We start from the raw sequence: 24,277 nt of genomic DNA, 5'->3' as shown, positions 1-24,277 counted from the left end.
GCTTACGCACAGCCTCACTCAGGGCCAGTACACAGGGTCACTGTGTGGGAATCAGAGATGTGTACATACACCACTCTCAAATGCTGCATACAGCAGATCACACTGCATTCAGTGTGAGTGTGTGTGTGTGTGTGTTTGTGTGTATTTGCATGCCCATTATAGCCTACCGCTCTTATCCAGAGCTCTGGCTATGGATCTTGTGGTACAATTTGGATGTGAGCCATCAATTCTCCCTCTTAGAAACAGTCAGACGCGGCATCTTTCCACATTCTCTGTTTCCCTTGTCAGTGGGTGAAGACGTTGCCCTGAGGTTCTTCATTTCTATGCATATTGATTTATGAGAGTAAGTGAGAGTTAAGAGTTCTGTAAATTTCCCGATATCTATCAGATCTGGCCAGCAAGACAGTGGAACGTCCTCTGAGTTCCAGCAGGTGGTTTTAGACTAGCTATATTTTAGATGTGGCTGTAGTGTATTATTAGGCTGAGATTCAAGGCATATAGCGCAGCATGGTGGTCAGCCGACGGAGTTTTCCATTGGCAGGCTTCACAGGATAACTGGCATTTTTTATGCAGTTAGAACTCCACACAGTCAGCCATTTCCCTGAAGGTAGTTGTCTACACCTCAGATGTGCTGCATGTCAATGGATCTGACCTGTGACCTCCTTAGCGCTTTACAGTGACCTACCATAGTCTACATTTGATCATAGGATCACACACTCTCCATATCAATCAATGGGTTTCATGGACTATGGTAGTTGTCCCAGCTATACTGTAGCTACAGTAGTACCGTATCCACAGTATTTACAGTACTGTGCTGGGAATTGCCAGGGACCTCATGATACAATAGTATCACAACTTTGGTGCTGATACAACATGTATTGCGATTCTCACGATTTATATGTATTGCGAATTGATACTGTGATTTTATTGCAAATCGATGTTCCAAAGATATTGCTTACCATGTGTCTGCTGCAGAGAGTCAAGAGAGAGCCATGAGAAAACGAGAGCCAAATAAAACTGCTGAAAACTAATTGGCTCTCTATTTAAAAAGAAGATGGAGAACAAGCTATGAAAGAAAAATACTGGCGTTTTGGTGCAGGTGCAGCAAACTAACGCAGAAATAATATAGTGATATTGTCAATACGATACAGTGCCTTCAGAAAGTTTTCACACCCCCTTGACTTTTTCCACATTTTGTTGTTTTACAGCTTGAGATTTTGTCACTGGCCTACACACAATACCCCATAATGTCAAATTGGAATTATGTTTTCAGAAATGTTTACTAATTAATTCAAAAGGAAAAGCTGAAATGTCTTGAGTCAATAAGTATTCAAACCCTTAATTAAGAACAACAAGGCACACTAAGGTAACCTGCCTAAATGACTACCGACCTGTAGCACTCACGTTTGTAGCCGTGAAGTGCTTTGAAAGGCTGGTCATGGCTCACATCAACTCCATTATCCCAGAAACCCTAGACCCACTCCAATTTGAATGAAACCCTAACAGATCCACAGATATCTATTGCACTCCACACTGCCCATTCCTACCTGGACAAAAGGAACACCTATGTGAGAATGCTATTAATTGACTACAGCTCAGCGTTCAACACCATAGTGCCCTCAAAGCTCAACAGTGGTAGGCCTGATCACCGGCAATGACAAGGTCACCTATTTCCCCTCAAGAGACTGAAAAATTTGGCATGGGTCCTCAGATCCTCAAAAGGTTCTACAGCTGCACCATCGAGAGCATCCTGACTGGTTGCATCACTGCCTGGTATGGCAACTGCTCGGCCTCCGACCGCAAGGCACTACAGAGGGTAGTGCGTACGGCGCAGTACATCACTGGGGCCAAGCTTCCTGCCATCCAGGACCTCTATACCAGGCGGTGTCAGAGGAAGGCCCTAAATATTGTCAAAGACTCCAGCCACCCTAGTCATAGACTGTTCTCTCTGCTACCGCACGGCAAGAGATACCGCAGTGCCAAGTCTAGGTCCAAAAGGCTTCTAAACAGCTTCTACCCTCAAAACATGAGACTCCTGAACATCTAATAAAATGGCTACCCAGACTATTTGCATTGCCCCCCCTCTTTTATGCCGCTGCTACCCTCTATTATCTATGCATAGTCACTTTAATAACTCTACCTACAGTGAGGGAAAAAAGTATTTGATCCCCTGCTGATTTGTACGTTTGCCCACTTACAAAGAAATTATCGGTCTATAATTTTAATGTTAGGTTTATTTGAACAGTGAGAGACAGAATAACAGCAAAAAAATCCAGAAAAACGCGTGTCAGAAATGTTATAAAATGATTTGCATTTTAATGAGAGAAGTAAGTATTTGATCCCTCTGCAAAACATGACTTAGTACTTGGTGGCAAAATCTTTGTTGGCAATCACAGAGGTCAGACGTTTCTTGTAGTTGGCCACCGGGTTTGCACACATCTCAGGAGGGATTTTGTCCCACTCCTCTTTGCAGATCTTCTCCAAGTCATTAAGGTTTCGAGGCTGACGTTTGGCAACTCGAACCTTCAGCTCCCTCCACCGATTTTCTATGGGATTAAGGTCTGGAGACTGGCTAGGCCACTCCAGGACCTTAATGTGCTTCTACTTGAGCCACTCCTTTGTTGCCTTGGCCGTGTGTTTTGGGTCATTGTCATGCTGGAATACCCATCCACGACCCATTTTCAATGCCCTGGCTGAGGGAAGGAGGTTCTCACCCAAGATTTGACGGTACATGGCCCCGTCCATTGTCCCTTTGATGCGGTGAAGTTGTCCTGTCCCCTTAGCAGAAAAACATCCCCAAAGCATAATGTTTCCACCTCCATGTTTGACGGTGGGGATGGTGTTCTTGGGGTCATAGGCAGCATTCCTCCTCCTCAAAACACGGCGAGTTGAGTTGATGCCAAAGAGCTCCATTTTGGTCTCATCTGACCACAACACTTTCACCCAGTTGTCCTCTGAATCATTCAGATGTTCATTGGCAAACTTCACACAGGCATGTATATGTGCTTTCTTGAGCAGGGGGACCTTGTGGGCGCTGCAGGATTTCAGTCCTTCACAGGCGTGGTGTGTTACCAATTGTTTTCTTGGTGCCAATGGTCCCAGCTGCCTTGAGATCATTGACAAGATCCTCCCGTGTAGTTCTGGGCTGATTCCTCACCGTTCTCATGATCATTGCAACTCCACGAGGTGAGATCTTGCATGGAGCCCCAGGCCGAGGGAGATTGACAGTTCTTTTGTGTTTCTTCCATTTGCAAATCATTGCACCAACTGTTGTCACCTTCTCACCAAGCTGCTTGGCGATGGTCTTGAAGCCCATTCCAGCATTGTGTAGGTCTACAATCTTGTCCCTGACATCCTTGGAGAGCTCTTTGGTCTTGGCCATGGTGGAGAGTTTGGAATCTGATTGATTGATTGCTTCTGTGGACAGGTGTCTTTTATACAGGTAACACGCTGAGATTAGGAGCACTCCCTTTAAGAGTGTGCTCCTAATCTCAGCTCGTTACCTGTATAAAAGACACCTGGGAGCCAGAAATCTTTCTGATTGAGAGGGGGTCAAATACTTATTTCCCTCATTAAAATGCAAATCAATTTATAACATTTTTGACATGTGTTTTTCTGGATTTTTTGGTTGTTATTCTGTCTCTCACTGTTCAAAACCTACCTTTAAAATGATAGACTGATCATTTCTTTGTCAGTGGGCAAATGTACAAAATCAGCAGGGGATCAACTACTTTTTTTCCTGACTGTACACTACTGTTCAAAAGTTTGGGGTCACTTAGAAATGTCCTTGTTTTTGAAAGAAAAGCTCATTTTTTTGTCCATTAAAATAACATAAAATTGATCAGAAATAGTGTTAATGTTGTAAATGACTACGGCAGATTTTTCTAAATGGAATATATACAGTTGAAGTCGGAAGTTTACATAGACTTAGGTTGGAGTCATTAAAAAAAAAATTCAACCACTCCACAAATTTCTTGTTAACAATCTATAGTTTTGGCAAGGCAGTTAGGACATCTACTTTGTGCATGACACAAGTCATTTTTCCAACAATTGTTTACAGACAGATTGTTTCACTTATAATTCACTGTATCACAATTCCAGTTGGTCAGAAGTTTACATACACTAAGTTGACTGTGCCTTTAAACAGTGAAACGAGTCCTATATCGACATAACCTGAATGGCCGCTCAGCAAGGAAGAAGCCACTGCTCCAAAACCGCCATAAAAAAGCCAGACTACGGTTTGCAACTGCACATGGGGACAAAGATCGTACTTTTTGGAGAAATGTCCTCTGGTCTGATGAAACAAAAATATAACTTTTTGGCCATAATGACCATCATTATGTTTGGAGGAAAAAGGGGGAGGCTTGCAAGCCGAAGAACACCATCCCAACCGTGAAGCACCTGGGTGGCAGCATCATGTTGTGGGGGTGCTTTGCTGCAGGAGGGACTGGTGCACTTCACAAAATAGATGGCATCATAAGGAAGGACAATTATGTGGATATATTGAAGCAACATCTCAAGACATCAGTCAGGAAGTTAAAGCTTGGTCGCAAATGGGTCTTCCAAATGGACATTGACCCCAAGCATACTTCCAAAGTTGTGTCAAAATGGCTTAAGGACAACAGAGTCAAGGTATTGGTGTAACCATCACAAAGCCCTGACCTCAATCCTATAGAACATTTTTTTTGTGGGCAGAACTGAAAAAGCGCGTGCGAGCAAGGAGGCCAACCAACCTGATTCAGTTACACCAGCTCTGTCAGGAGGAATGGGCCAAAATTCACCCAACTTATTGTGGGAAGCTTGTGGAGGGCTACCCAAAACGTTTGAACGAAGTTAAACAATTCAACGTCAACAGTGAAGAGGTGACTCCGGGATGCTGGACTTCTAGGCAGAGTTGCAAAAAAAATGTCATCTCAGATTGGCCAATAAAAAGTAAAGATTTAGTTGGGCAAAAGAACACAGACACTGGACAGAGTTTGATTGGTGCTGGTAAAGTGGGACATTTGTACAGGGTAAAAGGGATCTTGAAGGAGGAAGGCTATCACTCCATTTTGCAACGCCATGCCATAGCCTGGGGTAGGCTATCATTGTAAATGAATTTGTTCTTAACTGATTTGTTCAAGAATTTGTTCTTAATTAACTGACTTGCCTAGTTAAATAAAGGTTAAATAAAATAAAATAACCCTATGGACGGCGCTTAATTGGAGCCAATTTCCTCCTACAACAAGACAATGACCCAAAGCACAGCTCCAAACTATGCAAGAACTATTTAGAGAAGAAGCAGTCAGCTGGTATTCTGTCTATAATGGAGTGGCCAGCACAGTGACCGGATCTCAACCCTATTGAGCTGTTGTGGGAGCAGCTTGACTGTATGGTAAGTAAGACGTGCCCATTAAGCCAATCCAAATTGTGGGAGGTGCTTCAGGAAGCATTCTAGTTGTCAACAAATTGACAACTAGAATGCCAAAGGTCTGCAAGGCTGTAATTGCTGCAAAAGGAGGATTCTTTGACGAAAGCAAAGTTTGAAGGACACAAATATTATTTCAATTAAAAATCATTATTTATAACCTTGTCAACGTCTTGACTATATTTCCTATTCATTTTGCAACTCATTTCATTTATGTTTTCATGGAAAACAAGGATATTTCTAAGTGACCCTAAACTTTTGAACAGTAGTGTACATGTACATATTATGTAAATTACCTTGACTAACCAGTGCCCCCGCACATTAACTCTGTACCGGTACCCCCTGTATATAGTCTCGCTATTGTTATTTTACTGCTGCTCTTTAATTACTTGTTACTTTTATTTCTTATTCTTTTTCATATTTTTTCAACTGCATTGTTGGTTAGGGGCTTGTAAGTAAGCATTTCACTGTAAGGTGAATACACTTGTTGTATTCGGCGCATGTGACTAATAACATTTGATTTGATTTAAGGCAAACCTAAATAAGTTCAGGTGTAAAAGTGTGCTTAACAAGTCACCTAATAGTTGCATGGACTCACTCTGTGTGCAATTAAAGTGTTTAACATTATTTTTGAATGACGTTCTCATCTCTGTACCCCACACATACTGTACAATAATCTGTAAGGTCCGTCTGTCGAGCAGTGAATTTCAAACACCGAGGGCACCTATTGGTAGATAAAAAGAAATCAGACATTGAATATCCCTCTGAGCATGGTGAAGTTATTAATTACACTTTGGATGGTTAATCAATACACCCAGTCACTACAAAGATAGAGGCGTCCTTTCTAACTCAGTTGCCGGAGAGGAAGGAAACGATACAGAATAAAAATATTCTGAAATATGTATCCTGTTTGCAATAAGGCACTAAATGGTGGTGGCTGCATCATGTTATGGGTATGCTTGTTCTCGGCAAGGACTACAGTAGGGAGTTTTTTTAGGATAAAATGAAACGGAATAGAGCTTAGCACAGGCAAAATCCTAGAGGAAAACCTGGTTCAGTCTGCTTTCCAACAGACACGGAGAGACAAATTCACCTTTCAGCAAGATAATAACTTAAAACACAAGGCCAAATATACACTAGAGTTGCTTACCAAGACTACATTGAATGTTCCTGAGGCCCTAGTTACATTAAATCAGCTTAAAAATCTATGTCAAGACGTGAAAATGGCTGTCAAGCAATGATCAACAACCAACTTGACAGAGCCTGAAGGATTTTAGAGACTGACCCAGAAATATTCACAGCTGTAATTGCTGACAAAGATGATTCTAACACTCAGGGGTGTGAATACTTATGTACATTAGATTTCTGTATTTCATTTTCAATAAATTTGCTAACACTTCTAAAAACATATTTTCACTTTGTCATTATGGGCTATTGTGTGTAGATGGGTAAAAAACAACAACATTTAATCCATTATGAATTCAGGCTGTAACACAAGAAAATGTGGAATAAGTCAAGTGGTATGAATACTTTCTGAAGGCACTGTATATCGTAGAAAATATTTTGCACAAGCACACTCAGGAATATTATCTGGTTTCATCTGAATATGCCCTTTAACCACATCTCTCTGCCTCAACCTTACAGGATGTTTAATGTTATTGTCGTGGCTGGTGTTTCAGACACCAGCAGTTCTAATGACTGTGGTGATTAAAGAGGAGTGTTGGTTTTAAATGAGTTGTTTTTATAGCAGAAATGTCACTGAGTCTAGTCTAGCCGTGGGTGATTTAGAGAGAAGAGAGGGAACACTACATCTAATCACACAGTCAGGTATGATGAGGCCATTAAAGTAGCTTGAAGTTTTCTTGGGGAGAACATAATTCAACTTTAAAAAGGTATATTTACTGAATTGGCCTTATCAGCCTGGAAGGCTATACAGTGAGGCAGCGGTGGTCTCGCCAGTCCACTTTAATACAGCTTCTTAACCTCAGTCGGAGAGTTAACTTGTTATGTCTGCACTGCTGTTTGAATGTTTAGCTAGCATTATTTTACTGAATGATTGATGGGAGAGATCAGTCAGCTCTGGTGAATTACTAACAGAGTTCAGTCAAGCTATCATCAGTCATCTCACAAATCAAATGCCCCACCCAAATATCCAACCAAAGAAACATCACACCGAAATGACCTCAAATATACCTCAAGATATACAAGATATCATCACATTAACTTACTAACTGATCACATCTGAATATCACATCCTAATGGTAACATTTTATCATCAGTTGTCAACCTCTATAGTCGTCACAGAGTCCATTCCAGTCAGACCAAACCTAATAATTTATTTAGGCTACACACCAGCCGAGCCGTGCTGTCTGGGTTAGACTGTACATGCTAAATAAGGTGGGGGTTTAGGAATATGAATGGTTAGAAAATACTGGATTACATGTAGACAGATGTCAGTGATCTGCAATGAAAATGGAAAATAAAGTACAGTATATTTTGTCTTATTTTGGAAGAGAAGTATTTGAGGATTAGAAGAATATTCGTAGTTAGAAAAGATGAGTGGGGTATACATGTGCACAGGGCATTTATTTGAGAATAAAATCACGAGCGCTCTACACTGTTAACTGTATACCAAGGTAAACCATTGTGGTTATAACATTGTGAAGGTTTCACTAGCACTGGCCTTGGTCTGAGCTGGTATATGCTTCTTGCTAGGGCATTTACATGCACTGCTATTGACTGTTAGAAGGTACAGCACTCAGTCACAGTTGCTCTAGGGATGCATCTCAATGGCATCCTAATTCCTACATAGTGTTCTACTTATGACCATGGCCCATAAGCAATAGGTGACTCTTTGGGAAACAGATTAGATGTTGGATAACATGAGAAATGGTACAATGATATAGCAAAAAGGACAGCTTACTTTATTCGAAAACCAAATGCTTTCCTAGAATACCAAAGCCACAGAGGAGTCCCAAACCCTGACACCACTACTTTCTTCAGAAGTATCTTCTTAAATTGTGCCATGCAATATAAGTGGTGTTTAGGTACTCTTTACCAGAATGTTCCTGGAAGTAGAGGGAGGCCCCAGTGCCTAGAGGGTTTAGGAGAGGGAGAATTACGTGGGGTAGTTGAGAGCTTTTCATGTTCCTCTCCTTTGATTATGTTTTTGTATGGATCCAGAGAGGTGGTTCAGTTCTCTTTCTTTGTATCTCTCTCCCTCTGTCCCCCTCACTCTATCCTCACTGTCTTTCACTCCCTCCTCGCTGTCTCATTCAATTCAAGGGCTTTATTGGCATGGGAAACATATGTTAATTAAAATTGCCAAAGCAAGTGAAGTATATAATAAACAAAAGTGAACTAAACAAAAACTTACAGTAAACATTACACTCACAGAAGTTCTCTCTCTCTCTCTCTCTCTCTCTCTCTCTCTCTCTCTCTCTCTCTCTCTCTCTCTCTCTCTCTCTCTCTCTCTCTCTCTCTCTCTCTCTCTCTCTCTCTCTCTCTCTCTCTCTCTCTCTCTCTCTCTCTCTCTCTCTCTCTCTCTCTCTCTCTACACTCAGAGCCTGTCTATGAGGCTGTAAGCTGCTGAGTCATCTTGGGTTGAACAGAGAACATCTGCACTCTCACTCATTCTGCTGTGTACCCAGGGCTCAGCTCAGTGTACAGGGAGGGAGGGAGAGGAGGGATGGAGAGGAAGACAATATTGAGGGAGGGATGGAAAGCTAGATTAGGGATGGAGTGGGAGACGGGGGGGTTGGTGGAGAGAAGGATGGAGAGAGACTGGGGATAGGGATGGAGAAAGACAGGGTGGGACAGAGGGATGGCGATACCTGGAGAGAGGGGGAGAGGGATGGAGAGATGAGGGGGGAGAGCTAGATAGATGAGAGAGTTTGATCTTATCACCAGCTATTCTGTGTATTGCTGATCTACTGTCCTCCACCTGCTGCTGCAGTATATTCTCAGTGTGAGCTATCTGCCTACATACTATACAGTTGAGGCGTACTGCAGCACAGCTTGCGGGGTGCCGCAGAGTTCTATGACACGTTATTTAAGTGTCAGCCATTGTTGCCAGAATGATGCAATTTACCACAATCTGCCACCATCTACCACACACAGTCGCGGCATAAGCTCAAAACTTTTAAAGGAACAACCACTGTACACTCTCCCACTCCTAACCCTGGCCCCTGGCCTCCAAGTTCAACATAACCTGCCACATCATCATCAGCCATTCAGGTGGCTAGACACCTGTAGCTTCAGACTCTTTTTTTTCTCACACAGATAGACATACAGACAGCTGACTTGGCCATCACTTGGCAGTGCAGTGTACAGAGTACCATTTCTGTATTCACAGAAGATGACTCGTTATAGCTAGAAGATGGGGGAAGGAACAGAAGACCTTAGCTTCCTGTTTATAGCTCTCAGAACCAAGGACAGCAGTACAGGAACTTGAGGGGATTGTGACTTCTTGTAAGACGTCTATTGTCCCTAACATCTTTTGGAGAAATCTTCATGATATGCCTCTTTTCTCGTTTCTGTCTTTTTTTCCCTTTAGATTTCTGTGTGGTAACCGTGGCGATCTGCTACTGCTGTAGCCATGTTTAGGAACAGCTTGAAGATGCTGCTGACGGGCGGCAAGGCCAACCGCAAGAAACGCAACAGTGGTGAGTCTGACCCCTAACCTTTAACTTCTGACCCCTAACCTCTGACCTCTGTCTGATCTCAGCAAACAATGATTCACAACACCCCTATCACAAGAACAGTGAGTGTTTATGGAAGGTTGTTGGGATCGTACCGCGTCAGCGCTAATAGCCTTCCATTGGTGTTCAGTAAGTAGTGCTCAAAATAGTCACGTGACATCAGGCTCATCTATAGGTACACCTTGTTGAACATAATGAGAGGCTTCGCAGAAACCCATTGAGATTACAGATTTAATTCGTTTTGTAGAGTTGATTCTTGGCTGATGACACTTTCAACACAAGGCATATTATCCTAAACCCTCATGCTTAACAGCCACACAGTGCTCTTTGTTCCTATAGTACACTTCAGCTCACTCTATGCACTCATTTATGTCACTCAACTCTTAATGCTCTCATTCAGAAGGAGAGAAAACTTTGATGTGGCTGTTCAGCCAAAGCCAAGAGCAACACTTTCTGAACGCTTCAGCTACTCAGCTCTGCAGCTGCATAGATGGGAGATGTGCAGTAGATCTTATTTGAATGTAATAAGTTTGGGGTTTATGTCCAGGCAGTGTAACAGCCGCCCTCAACAGTTCCCCTAGGCATGCAGGGCTACATCACAAATGGTATCCTATTCCCCGTTTAGCGCCCTACCCATAGCGCTCTGGTCAAAAGTAGTGCACTGGAATAGGATGCCATTTGGGATGCAGCCAGGGTCTTCATTACAGAGGAGAAATGTGCCGGCTAAGGGATTTTGCTAGGCCCGCCACTCCACGATTTTCTGCGTATAAATGAATCTTGTCATGCCCTGCATGTGAATAACAGCTGGAATGTTGAACAGAAAGGCTGGGATATCTTGTGTCACACATTGTCAGTCACACCCACCCTATTGACTAGATCAAATGACTAACGTAACGCTCTGGAGTGTTCCAGCACCTTTTGCTGCTTTAACTTGGAATAATCAATCACACCAAATAGCCCAAACATTGTTATCAGACAGATGCTTTTTTACTCTGTGTATATGAGGATGTGTTAAGGTCCATCTCGCTTCACATCACTGATGTAATCCTACTTTGTGGTTATAACGTTACACACCCACTAATAAGGTTTGAGTGGTGTGCATGTAAACTTTTTTTGTTTACACCAATCAACAAGTACATGTTATATTATATGGAGAGTATGGAGTGCCTCATACAGTGGGAGTCCAAAATGGCACCCTATTCCATATATTCTCTATGGACTTTGTTCAAAGGTAATGCACTATATTGGGAATAGGGTGTCATTTGGGATGTAGATGGAGTCTCCAGCACTGCAGTATGGGGTGCCTCATACAGTGTGTTGTGAAGCTGGGAGTCACCATTAGGTAACCCTCTCCTGTAGTCTCCAGGAATGTGATGTGAGTCAGTTATCTTTCTTTCTTTCTCTCTACCTCTCTCTCGCTGCATAAAGAGATGACTATGTCCTTCAATTGCATCTCAGTCAGATGGTGTTTGTAAGAGTTTTGCTGCTGTCACTTCACAGGGAGTCCACTTACTGCCTGACACACACACACACACACACACACACACACACACACACACACACACACACACACACACACACACACACACACACACACACACACACACACACACAGAAAGACACACACACACACACACACACACACACACACACACACACACACACACACACACACACACAATCACACAGAAAGACACACACACAGAAAGACACACACACACACACACACACACACACACACACACACACAGAAAGACACACACACACACACAGAAAGACACACACACACACAGAAAGACACACACACACACAGAGACACAGAGAAGGGAAGTCCTGCTGCTCTCCCAGCCTCCCAAGGACAGCCCAAGGTGTTTCATAGCAGACTACAACAGATGGGGTGCTGTAAAGCTCTATTCTATGTGGTGACAACACAACTCCTGCTCTGAGAGAATGTAGTGTTCTTGCTTTTCAAATATGGCTGAAATATTTCCACTCATCCTTGAGGCCAGCATAAGATTTTAAGGTCCATCTTTACATTCCATTGCAGTGCTGTGATATGAATCCAACAACATACCAAGCTGCACACCACACATGCACCAGTAAACCAATCAGCTGTGTGACTGTCTTGAGATAGCACGTCATAATAACCCTATTCTGTATGCCAGTCATGTTAACTGCACTGTTGCTGCCTGTAATCCCTTTGCAATTAGCCAATTTCACTCAGCTCTGCTCTCCAACCACAGTCGTTCTGCTGTGTGTGTGTCTGTGTGTGTGTCTGTGTGTGTGTCTATCTGTGTGTGTCTGTCTGTGTGTGTCAGGAGCTCTTTCCATAATGAGGGAAAACAACACAGTCTGCCTGTCAAATACACACAATACACAGTGCAAACCTTATGCTACTCAGTCAGTCAGTCAGTCAGTCAGTCACTCAGTCAGTCAATAATGTAAATGTTATTCTATCAAATCACATAGACAAACTACACTTGATTTTAATTGAAATATCAACAAAAGTCTGAGAATGTATGATATTTCAGTGTTATTACTGAGTAGACTGCAGTTGAGGACGTAAATAATTGTTGTCATCATGTCTATCAGTACAACATCAGTATTGCAGCTGACAGATTTCCTGCTCTTCTATCTACACAATACACAAGATTGTCTATTTCACTGAACACAAGTAGTCTCATTAGATCTCAGTAAAAGGCAAGTGTTACTAGCATCACTTGATGCAGTGTCATCTTCAGACATCAGATAGGCTTTGATAAACCTCTTTGTTTAGATGATGATATGGATATTGAGAGGCGTCTGACCAGGATACTGGCATACGATTAACAAAAGATCATAGTATGTTATTGGGGATGTAGGAGTCTTAAACTACGTAGAAGGATGAAGCAATGTATTGGGCATGCATTCTAGCTGGTGTGCGAGTGGGGATATGGGAACGTAGCCCAAGATTGGAGGGTCCATCCCTGCTGCTGGCATCTGAGACATGGGCCTGAGCTGACTGGCACCCAGGGTGAGAGGGGTGAAGAGTGGGAGAGGGAGAGGGATGGATAGAGAGATATATGGAGCCCAGAGAGAGAGGGATAGAGGGGAGAGATGGAGAAAGGGAGCTCAGGTTGAGATGGTGAGAGGTCACGAGGGATAGATGGAAAGGGATTGACGGCGAGTGACTAAGAGGATTGGATAGATATCACAGTATTATGGAAATGTCTTAATCTTGCGCTGTGATTGGCTAGCTGGAAATGTTGCCTTAATACTTCTGTCTCTCCAATACTCTCAGATCTATAGGAGTGGCTAGGGAATAAGGGTTAGACCTATAGAGACTAAGAGTAGGTCCATTTGGAATGTGCAGTGACAACTCTGCAGCTTTGAGACCAAAATGGAGTTCAGTTCTAGAATACAGCAAATGACAAACTATTCCCTTTATAGCGCACTGCTTTTGGCCAGACCATGGTCAAAAGTAGTACCCTTTAGGGTGTCATTTGGGACTCAGCCATACCCTCCAGCAGGCTACGCTAGCCTTCTGCTCTGTCTATGCTGTATTATTGATGGAGGCCCTTATTAATGAACACTCAGACATGCCTTCAGTCTGTGGGCGGGCCACTTGACTTAATTAAAAAGATTGGCTGCTCCTGATTGGCTTGTCCTACTCCATACACAGTGTGTGTCCAAAATGGCACCCTATTCCCTATATAGTAGACTATTTTTGACCAGAGCTCTATGAGCCCTGGTCAAAAGTAGTGCGCTATAAAGGGAATAGGGTGCCATTTGGGAAGTGCTCACAATAACGTCCCCTTCCTGTATTAACAAAGTCATAAAAATGAATGGTGGAATTAAAGTAGAGTCACCACAGAGACCTTGGTGATGTTGGATACAGTGAGAGGATACAAGAGGATCAGCCACACCACACGTAGGGTTATCAGGTTTATCCTTAAAACCCCATTAAATCCTCTGTTTTCTAGATTAGCTTTGAAATATGTTTTATCCTCTAATGAAGGATAATACTGTCACAGGTGTCGAAATGAGTAGACCAAGGTGCAGCGTGAAATATGTTCATCTTGTCGTTTAATGCAAAAATGAACACTTTACAAATGAAACAAAAATGACAGCCGACAGTTCCGTCAGGTACTTACAACTAAACGGAAAACAACTACCCACAAAACCCAAAGGAAAAACAGGCTGCCTAAGTATGGTTCCCAATCAGAGACAATGATAGACAGCTGCCTCTGGTTAGGAACCATACTCGGCCCAACACAAAGAAATACAAAAACATAGAATGCCCACCCCACACCCTGACCTAACCACATAGAGAAACAAACCCTCTCTCTCATGTCAGGGCGTAACAAATACATTATGCAGGGCTCACTTGAAAAAGAGACCTGGTTCTCAATGTGACTTCCCTGGGTAAATAAAGGTGAAATAACATGAAGACGTTCTCTGTGCAGCATAAAGACAATAAGACAGACATTGGTTGAATCATACACAGTGCTGTTGTGCGCTTCTCCAATTGCAGTGTTGTTGTAAAGTCCAGAAACAGCCCTATGACACAAGGAGCATTGTGTTCCACTCCCTAGCTGATCCTATGATTTTGGTTTGAAAAGACCCAGCAGCATTAGATAATCAGTCTTTCAAACACTGGCCTCTCCATGAACACTTATATTATTGTTAGTAAGCAGATCTTGTATAAAGAGTATTCAGTGTCCAAATGGCAAACTATTCCCTTTATAGTGTACTGCTTTTAGCCAATGCTCATGGTCAAAAGTAGTACACTTTAAACAGAATAGGGTGTCATTTGGGACTCAGACATGCCCTACAGTAGTTCTCCTATCATGTTTCTTTCATCTAATGGCCATAAACATGTACATTAAACTGGTATGTAAACAGCATCTGTACTCTGTAGCTAATGAATTAGAAACTATGGCTTGTATCCCAAATGGCATATAGGGTTCCATTTGGGATGCAGACAGTATCTGTAGCCAGTGAAGGGGAAACTAAGTAATGAGTCAATATGGTGCAGCACAGCTGTGGAAAGGGAAACACTGACATTTGTAACTAAGGACGACAGCAATGCCTTGTCTGTCTAATGTACTGGATCTTCTCCTACAGTAGGTTGGGCTAAAGCATGTTGTTAAGGTTTATTTCAGTCCCAAATCATCCTATCCCCCATGGAGTACACTACTTTTGAACAGGCCTAGTACACTATTTAGGGAATAGGGGTGTGAGTGTTTAAACAAAGATGGGATCCCTAACGTTAAGAAAAATCCCTAACCGAGAAAAGTGGATTTTTATGCTATATTTTTTCTTTGTTTTAACAGAAAACCAAAACCATTTTTTTTAAATGCCAGTTTAAATGTTAAGAACATTTATCCATTTGTCACATCCCTAATAGGGTGCCATTTGGGGACCTTTGTCTGCTGTTGACATTTCATCTGCATTCAGTAGTGTGAGGGGGCTGTATAGACAGAGGCAGTGACCTGCTACAGCCCTACCTAACTGAAGCTAGTCTTGTTGTTGGTCCAGGATGCACAGGGTTGTTCTGCTGTCATCAGATGAGAGAAGGAGATTAGCCATGTTTACAATGCCTTATGTCGTAGACCACTAGTTTTTGTACTTTTTTTTTTAAAGCTCTTCTTAGTATCACAATATTAACAACACAATTATTTATTATCTTCTAAAGCTAGAGTTCTATTTTGGTTTAAGTACAGCATCCACCATCAATATGCTATTGTGTGGGTGTAACCTAGCACTCCTGAGAGAGCAGTCAGTGACAGCAGGGTGGACTCCACCACGTAACCTCCTCATTGGTCGCCGATGACCTCATCACTGGGCGCCCAAGGTGATAAAGCACAGGTGACGCTGCTGCCCTCCGAAGGTATAAAACAATCGACCCCGTCTCTCTCGGTGGAAACATGCGCTTAGTGATGCCCTTATCACTAGGCACCTGTAACCTCACCTGGCCTCATCACCGGGCAATCATGTCAACAAAGCGGCTGGAAACAGAATGGCGGCTGGAAACAGAATGTCCTCTGAAGGTCAGAAACGTCAGAGGAGAGGGTGGCGAGATACAGTGCCTTTGGAAAGTATTCAGACCCCTTGACTTTTTCCAAATTTTGTTACGTTACAGCCTTATTCTAAAATTGCTGAGAATTTTTTTAATTTAATCCATCTACACACAGTACAGAAATGCCTTATTAACCTCTCTGGCGCAGGTGGGACGAATTCGTCCCACCTGCGTAACAGCCACTGAAATCCAGTGGCGCGATTTTTGAAACGTTTGAAATACTATTACTTCAATTTCTCAAACATATGACTATTTTACAGCTATTTAAAGACAAGCCTCTCGTTAATCTAACCACACTGTCCGATTTCAAAAAGGCTTTACAACGAAAGCAAAACATTAGATTATGTCAGGAGAGTGCCCAGCCAGAAATAATCAGACACCCATTTTTCAAGCTAGCATATAATGTCACAAAACCCCAAACCACAGCTAAATGCAGCACTAACCTTTTATGATCTTCATCAGATGACACACCTAGGACATTATGTTATACAATACATGCATGTCTGTTCAATCAAGTTCATATTTATATCAAAAACCAGCTTTTTACATTAGCATGTGACGTTCAGAAAAAGCATACCCCCCGCAAACTTCCGGGGAATTTACTAACAGTTTGCTAAATTACTCACGATAAACGTTCACAAAAAGCATAACAATTATTTTAAGAATTATAGATGCATTACTCCTCTATGCACTCGATATGTCCGATTTTAAAATAGCTTTTCGGATGAAGCACATTTTGCAATATTCTAAGTACATAGCCCAGCCATCACGGGCTAGCTATTTAGACACCCGGCAAGATTAGCCTTCACCAAAATCATATTTCCTATAAGAAAAATGATCTTACCTTTCCTGTTCTTCGTCAGAATGCACTCCCAGGACTTCTACTTCAATAACAAATGTAGGTTTGGTCCCAAATAATCCATCGTTATGTTCCATCAGCAACGTTTTGTTCTTGCGTTCTAGACACTATCAGAATGCTAAATCACGGTCGTGCGCATGGCGCAGAACGTGACAAAAAAATTCTAAATATTCCATTACCGTACTTCGAAGCATGTCAACCGCTGTTTAAAATCAATTTTTATGCAATTTATCTCGTAGAAAAGCGATAATATTCCGACCGGGAATCTGCAATAAGCTAAACAGCCGAATGAAAATACTCCACGGGGGCGAATCACGCACGCGCCTAGTTCTATTGTCACCTAATGGGACACTTGGAAAAGGCGATAATATGTTTCAGCCTGAGGCTGCCTCGTCATCGTTCAGGTTTTTCCCGGGTTCTGAGAGCCTAGTGGAGCCCTAGGAATTGTCACGTTACAGCTAAGATCCTTACTCTTCAATAAACAGAGGCAAGAAGAACGACTCCTTGTCAGACAGGCCACTTCCTGCATGAAACCTTCTCAGATTTTTGCCTGCCATAGGAGTTCTGTTATACTCACAGACACCATTCAAACAGTTTTAGAAACTTTAGGGTGTTTTCTATCCAAACCTGAACAATAATATGCATATTCTAGCTTCTGAGTTGGTGTAGGAGGCAGTTAAAAATGGGCACATATTTTTCCCAAAATTCTCAATGCTGCCCCCTAGCCCCAACAGGTTTTAACATGAGTATTGGTGGAATTTACAATGTTGTTTGTGCTCCGCTGGTTGCTATTTTCTCATGGCAACGGGCAACTCATCTTGCTGTTGTGATTGCACATTGTTTTTTCGCCTAACAGACATGGGAGTTTATCAATGTTGAATTTGTTTTCAAATTCTTTGAGGGTCTATGTGATCTGTGGGAAATACATGTCTCTAATGAGGTCATACATTTGTCAGGATGTTAGGAAGTGCAGCTCTGTCACAGTGGTCAGGTATTCTGCTATTGTGTACTCTCTGTTGGGTCTAATTGTGTTGCTGTCCTGGGGCTCTGTGGGGTCTGTTTGTGTTTGTGAGCGGTGCCCCCGTACTAGCTGTCAGAGGGGCCCCTTTCCAGGTTAATCTCTTTGTAGATATTTCTGTATTTCATTTTCAATAAATTAGCAAAAATATCTAAAAACATGTTTTCACTTTGTCATCATTATGGGGTATTGTGTGTAGATGTGTGAAAGTAAAAAATGTTGAATCCATTTTGAATTCGAGCTGTAACAACAAAATGTGCAATAAGCCAAGGTGTATGAATACTTTCTGAAGGTACTGTACCTCTGTTGCCCTGGCCAGCTCACCATGTGCCATCATTTAGTGACCTACTTTGAGTCAGCCATTGTTGTCTGGAATGTATCCACCCCTGTCCCCTCCACCACCTCTTTGGCGCCCCTTCACCTCTCCACCCCTCAACCCCCTTCTATGCCCCCACAACTGTCATATCCACCACCAAAACCCCTTCTGTTTGTCCCCACCAGTCATAATGGGTCTGTTGCTCCCTGCCAGTCATAATGGGTCTGTTGCTCCCCGCCAGTCATAATGTTGCTCCCCACCAGTCATAATGGGTATGTTGCCCCCCCCACCAGTCATAATGTTGCTCCCCACCAGTCATAATGGGTCTGTTGCTCCCCACCAGTCATAATGGGTCTGTTGCTCCCCACCAGTCATAATGGGTCTGTTGCTCCCCGCCAGTCATAATGTTGCTCCCCACCAGTCATAATGGGTATGTTGCCCCCCACCAGTCATAATGTTGCCCCCCCACCAGTCATAATGGGTCTGTTACTCCCCACCAGTCATATTGTTGCTCCCCACCAGTCATATTGTTGCTCCCCACCAGTCATAATGTTTCTCCCCACCAGCCATAATGGGTCTTTTGCTCCCCACCAGCCATAATGTTGCTCCCCACCAGTCATAATGTTTCTCCCCACCAGCCATAATGGGTCTTTTGCTCCCCACCAGCCATAATGTTGCTCCCCACCAACCATAATGTTGCTCCCCACCAACCATAATGTTGCTCCCCACCAGTCATAATGTTGCTCCCCACCAGTCATAATGTTGCTCCCCTCCAGTAATAATGGGTCTGTTGCTCCCCACCTGTCATAATGGGTCTGTTGCTCCCCACCAGTCATAATGGGTCTGTTGCTCCCCACCAGTCATAATGGGTCTGTTGCTCCCCACCAGTCATAATGGGTCTGTTGCTCCCCACCAGTCATAATGGGTCTGTTGCTCCCCACCAGTCATAATTGGTATGTTGCTCCCCACCAGTCATAATGGGTCTGTTGCTCCCCACCAGTCATAATGGGTCTGTTGCTCCCCACCAGCCATAATGGGTCTGTTTCTCCCCACCAGCCATAATGGGTCTGTTTCTCCCCACCAGCCATAATGGGTCTGTTTCTCCCCACCAGCCATAATGGGTATTTTGCTCCCCACCAGTCATAATGTTGCTCCCCACCAGTCATAATGTTGCTCCCCACCAGTCATAATGTTGCTCCCCACCAGTCATAATGTTGCTCCCCACCAGTCATAATGTTGCTCCCCACCAGTCATAATGTTGCTCCCCACCAGTCATAATGTTGCTCCCCACCAGTCATAATGTTGCTCCCCACCAGTCATAATGTTGCTCCCCACCAGTTATAATGTTGCTCCCCACCAGTCATAATGTTGCTCGTCACCAGTCATAATGTTGCTCCCCACCAGTAATAATGGGTCTGTTGCTCCCCACCAGTCATAATGGGTATGTTGCTCCCCACCAGTCATAATGGGTCTGTTGCTCCCCACCAGTCATAATGGGTCTTTTGCTCCCCACCAGTCAAAATATTGCCTCCCACCAGTCATTATGGGTATTTTGCTCCCCACCAGTCATTATGGGTCTGTTGCTCCCCACCAGTCATTATGGGTCTGTTGCTCCCCACCAGTCATAATCGGTATGTTGCTCCCCACCAGCCATAATGTTGCTCCCCACCAGTCATAATAGGTCTGTTGCTCCCCACCAGCCATAATGGGTCTGTTTCTCCCCACCAGCCATAATGGGTATTTTGCTCCCCACCAGCCATAATGTTGCTCCCCACCAGTCATAATGTTGCCCCCCACCAGTCATAATGTTGCTCCCCACCAGTCATAATGTTGCTCCCCACCAGTCATAATGTTGCTCCCCACCAGTCATAATGTTGCTCCCCACCAGCCATAATGTTGCTCCCCACAACCATATTGTTGCTCCCCACCAGTCATAATATTGCCCCCCACCAGTCACAATGGGTCTGTTGCTCCCCACCAGTCATAATGTTGCTCCCCACCAGTCATAATGTTGCCCCCCCACCAGTCATAATGTTGCTCCCCACAAGTCATAATGGGTCTGTTGCTCCCCACCAGTCATAATGGGTCTGTTGCTCCCCACCAGCCATAATGGGTCTGTTGCTCTCCACCTATAATGTTATTTTTCATGTTCCTTCAAGTTTCATGGTCCTTCGAGACCGATAGGAAACACTCATCGTGGTAACAAAGATGGACTATAACAAAGGGTCTGTTCAGTTGTCCGAATGGAACGTTCTTGTTCCTGCAGTACAGTGGGCAGTCAGTGCGTGGGTAAAACAGCTCTGGTCTAACCTCTTCCTATGCTCTCTCCTCTTCTCTCTATCACTCCAGAAGAACATCTATCTCCCCCCCTCTTCACTCCCCTCCTCTCTTCTCTCTCTATCACTCTAGAACAACAAACAAAACAATGCCATCTCTCCTCCCCTCTTGTCATCTCTCCCTCTCTCTCTCCAGTGTCTCTACCAAATGCACAGTGGAAATGTGAAACCTATTATTGTGTTGGCTGTTAGCGTGTCACCTCGTGTTGCATTCTGCATTGTGTTCTGCCCTTATTTCATGTGCCATGTTGACATATTGATTAGAGGCCTTCATAGCCTTCAGGTGTTCATAGCCTGATGTGTGAACGTGTGTGTGAAATGGAGCAGTCAGATAGTCACAGTAGCATGAATGCCTCATTCTGACAACACCTGAGCACTGATAAGACTGCTGCTGGTTTCAGAGTCCCAGAAATAGATCCTGATCCACCAACAGACCAATAATGATGACGTCTGGGTGATGATTGGTTGGTTGGTTGGTTTGTTATTTTATGAATTTCTTATTCTATTCAATGTGCATGAGTTTATCCTCTTTTGAGATAAGTTCTGAAACCGACACTTAATAAAATACTTGTTTTTTGTTTGTTTGTTTGTTTATATCCGAGTGCCCTAAGATAGAAAGTGCAATAAGAGAAGAGTAGCTAGGGAGGTCTCTCCCAGGAGAAAGTATACATCGTAGGAAAAACGAGCTGATTTGGTGCGGAGGGGTTGCTTGTTCATATGATGGGCAGACATTTTAGGACACTACACACATGTAGACCTATGCACAGGTACCTTTCTTTCAGAATAGTTGTGTTAATAATGAGAATGAATTACAGCACGCATACACATACTGTATATCGCTTGGTTGTCTTTGTCCATACATATTCAGCACCTTTCTTTCAGAATAGTTGTGTAAATAATGAGAATGAATTACAGCACGCATACACATACTGTATATCGCTTGGTTGTCTTTGTCCATACATATTCAGCACCTTTCTTTCAGAATAGTTGTGTAAATAATGAGAATGAATTACAGCACGCATACACATACTGTATATCGCTTGGTTGTCTTTGTATTTCTAAATGATTATTAATCTGTTATTTTTCAAAGAATTGACTAATAAAAATGTTGGATCTAGAATGAGGATCTGTTTAGCAAGGATATTGGTAACGAAAGGGTTAAGGAGGTCTGCCCTGACTCAGAGAGAAAGGAGGTCTGCCCTGACTCAGAGAGCTGGAGGCAGGATGAGAGGGAGTTATTGCTGCTTGCAGAGAGCAGGATGAGAAAGGGGGAGGAGGGAGAGAGTGCCTGTCTGCTGGTGAGTGTGTGTGTGTATATGCACGCGACGCGCCCCAATGTGTGTGTGTATATGTGCACAGCACGCCTCTCTGTGTGTGTGTGTGTGTGTGTGTGTGTGTGTGTGTGTGTGTGTGCGTGCTGACACCTGGTGCTTTCTTTCCTCGCTGCTTGCTCAAACTGAGGAGAGCTCTCTCCTTGTCTGGGCCACGCTTTACCTCTCCTGCTCTCTTTCCCTCTTTTCCCTACCTCTTTTTCACCCCTCTCTTTTTTTCTACCCCTTCAGCATTCTTTCCTCCTCAGTCTCCCTCTCTCTTTCCTTTGTTTTGGATCTTCCTTACTATGGTGCAGGATTATTTAATTGCCTGGGAAGCCAAGACGTTGGACTGACAAAGGTGAGCTGGATACAGGGAACTCTGAGAGTCTGGACTGAAGGTCTGGGTGGAGAATAGGGGAGGGAATGGACTGTTTTATTTATATTAATAGAAATAGTCTATTCAGTAGCCTGTTTTTTGTCAGTGTTTTGGACCTGTTTAGCAGATGTCTGTTTCCCTCTGTTCTCTGTTGCTGTGGCTCTGTGGTTGTTCCTGTTGTGTCACCTTGGCCCAGGTATGGGGCCTTCACACCAATCAGGTTCTGAGTCACGCCAGTTCCCACCGCATAGCAGTGTGTGTGAGGGGGGGTGGGGGTCTCAGCTCTGTTCTTGTGTGTTTACTGATTTTCTTCATAATAACGCAGGTTGTACATACATACTGAATGCTCATATCCCTCGTTGTTGATTGAGGGATCCTAACGTTATATTGTTGTGCTTCTATCTATGGGAGATGCATCATTGAGCAGCACCCATACTTCTCCCCCAGGATCTAGTGTTACCATGGCCATCTCTCACCCACTTTGACCATCCATGCTGTCTCTCTCAATCGCTCTCTCGCTCTTTCTTACACTATCTCACACCCTCTCTCTCTCACCTCCCTCTCTCTCTCTCCATCTCTCACCCACCCACTCAGCTCACCCTGGGATATTTCTGGAGAAGAAAAGAAGAAATATGAGAGGAGAGAGGGAAGAGAGGAAGATATAACAGGAGAGCAGGGAGCTAAATGTTCTAGCCTTTCGTGGGCTAATGAGGGTTCTCGCAACTCCATCTTTCTCTCCCCCCTCCCCGTCATCCCCCTCTGTCTATCCATCTACGCAGGTCCTATACCTTGTCTGTCAGCCACCTCCCTGTCTCCCCATCCCCCTCTCATCTCAAGTCTCCTCTCTCGCTCCCCAATCTTTCCTCATATTCACCCCATGCTGTCTCCTCCTCACCCATCTTTCCAATCTGTATTCTCTTCTCGATTCCTCTCTCATCCTCCCTAGAGTCTACCTTTATGTCATGCACCCCCCCCCCCCCCCCCCCCACACACACACACACCACACCCTCCAGCTACAGATTGTGAAAGCCTGCCAGGTCTAGACAAGCATATGCTTGTGAACTGAGCAATGTAAAATATTGTCCCTTTAAATGTTGATGCTGTGGGACTTTGCCCCCCCACCGTCTCTCCCCCCACGTCTGCAGTCGCAGTAGCATCTTGTTGATTTTGCCAGTCGAGGAACTCTCTTTCATGTTCCCTCTTGATGTGAATGGGCTCATTGGCTGTGGAGCGCTGTGAGGTTTAAATAGGAGGAAGTGCCCTTGCTGTGTGTGCAGGTATATTATTATTGAAAGCTGAGGGTAGCAAAGTACATACTGTGTAAATAAGTAGCTGCCAGAATCCTGAATACATGGGCATCAGCATTGTTCTTTATTTCACCTTACCTTAAATAGGGTCACAGGAAACAGTGACACAGTTATTATGAAGATATTTACATATTATTAACTCGATGAGCGTGTACATGTGTATGTGTGTGTATGCTATTACACTGTAACAGAACTGTAATTTATACAGTAATTTTGGCTATTATCTTCAGTGAGATAGTGTGAAAGCATTATACTGCAGAATACTGTAAATTATGGTGCATTGTGGGAAAATGTTGTTGGTAGTGTCACGCCCTAACCATAGAGTTCCTTTTTATGTCTCTATTTTGGTTTGGTGAGGGCGTGAGTTGGGTTGGGCATTCTATGTTCCCTATCTATGTTTTGTATTTCTTTGGTTTTTGGCCTGGTATGGTTCTCAATCAGGGACAGCTGTCTATCGTTGTCTCTGATTGGGAGCCATACTTAGGTAGCCCTTTTTTCACCTGTCTTTTGTGGAAGTTGTCTTTGCGTTGCATGTGTTTGCACTCATAGCTTTTTGTTCGTTGTATTGTTTATTGTTTTGCTGG

General features: G+C 43.5%; 1 protein-coding gene across 6 annotated transcripts in view; it reads left to right on the top strand.

Annotated features, from left to right (window-relative positions):
* Window positions 1–24,277, top strand: part of tanc2b (tetratricopeptide repeat, ankyrin repeat and coiled-coil containing 2b) — a 242,648-nt gene that overhangs the window by 66,065 nt on the left and 152,306 nt on the right. For 4 of the 6 annotated variants that reach the window (XM_029765078.1, XM_029765077.1, XM_029765075.1 and 1 more), the window contains one exon: window positions 9,963–10,071. In XM_029765078.1, the coding sequence (XP_029620938.1) occupies window positions 10,005–10,071 (67 nt within the window). In that variant the 5' untranslated portion in view covers window positions 9,963–10,004. Of the gene's footprint in view, window positions 1–9,962; window positions 10,072–21,978; window positions 21,996–22,153; window positions 22,369–24,277 lie in introns of those variants that run through there. The other 2 variants (XM_029765080.1, XM_029765079.1) reach the window with 2 other exon arrangements.

This window comes from Salmo trutta, chromosome 10 (genome assembly GCF_901001165.1).
Source record: "Salmo trutta chromosome 10, fSalTru1.1, whole genome shotgun sequence".
In the NCBI taxonomy this organism is placed as follows: Eukaryota; Metazoa; Chordata; class Actinopteri; order Salmoniformes; family Salmonidae; genus Salmo; species Salmo trutta.
Note: the sequence above shows the minus strand (reverse complement) of the source record. Positions and strands in the feature narration are given on the sequence as shown.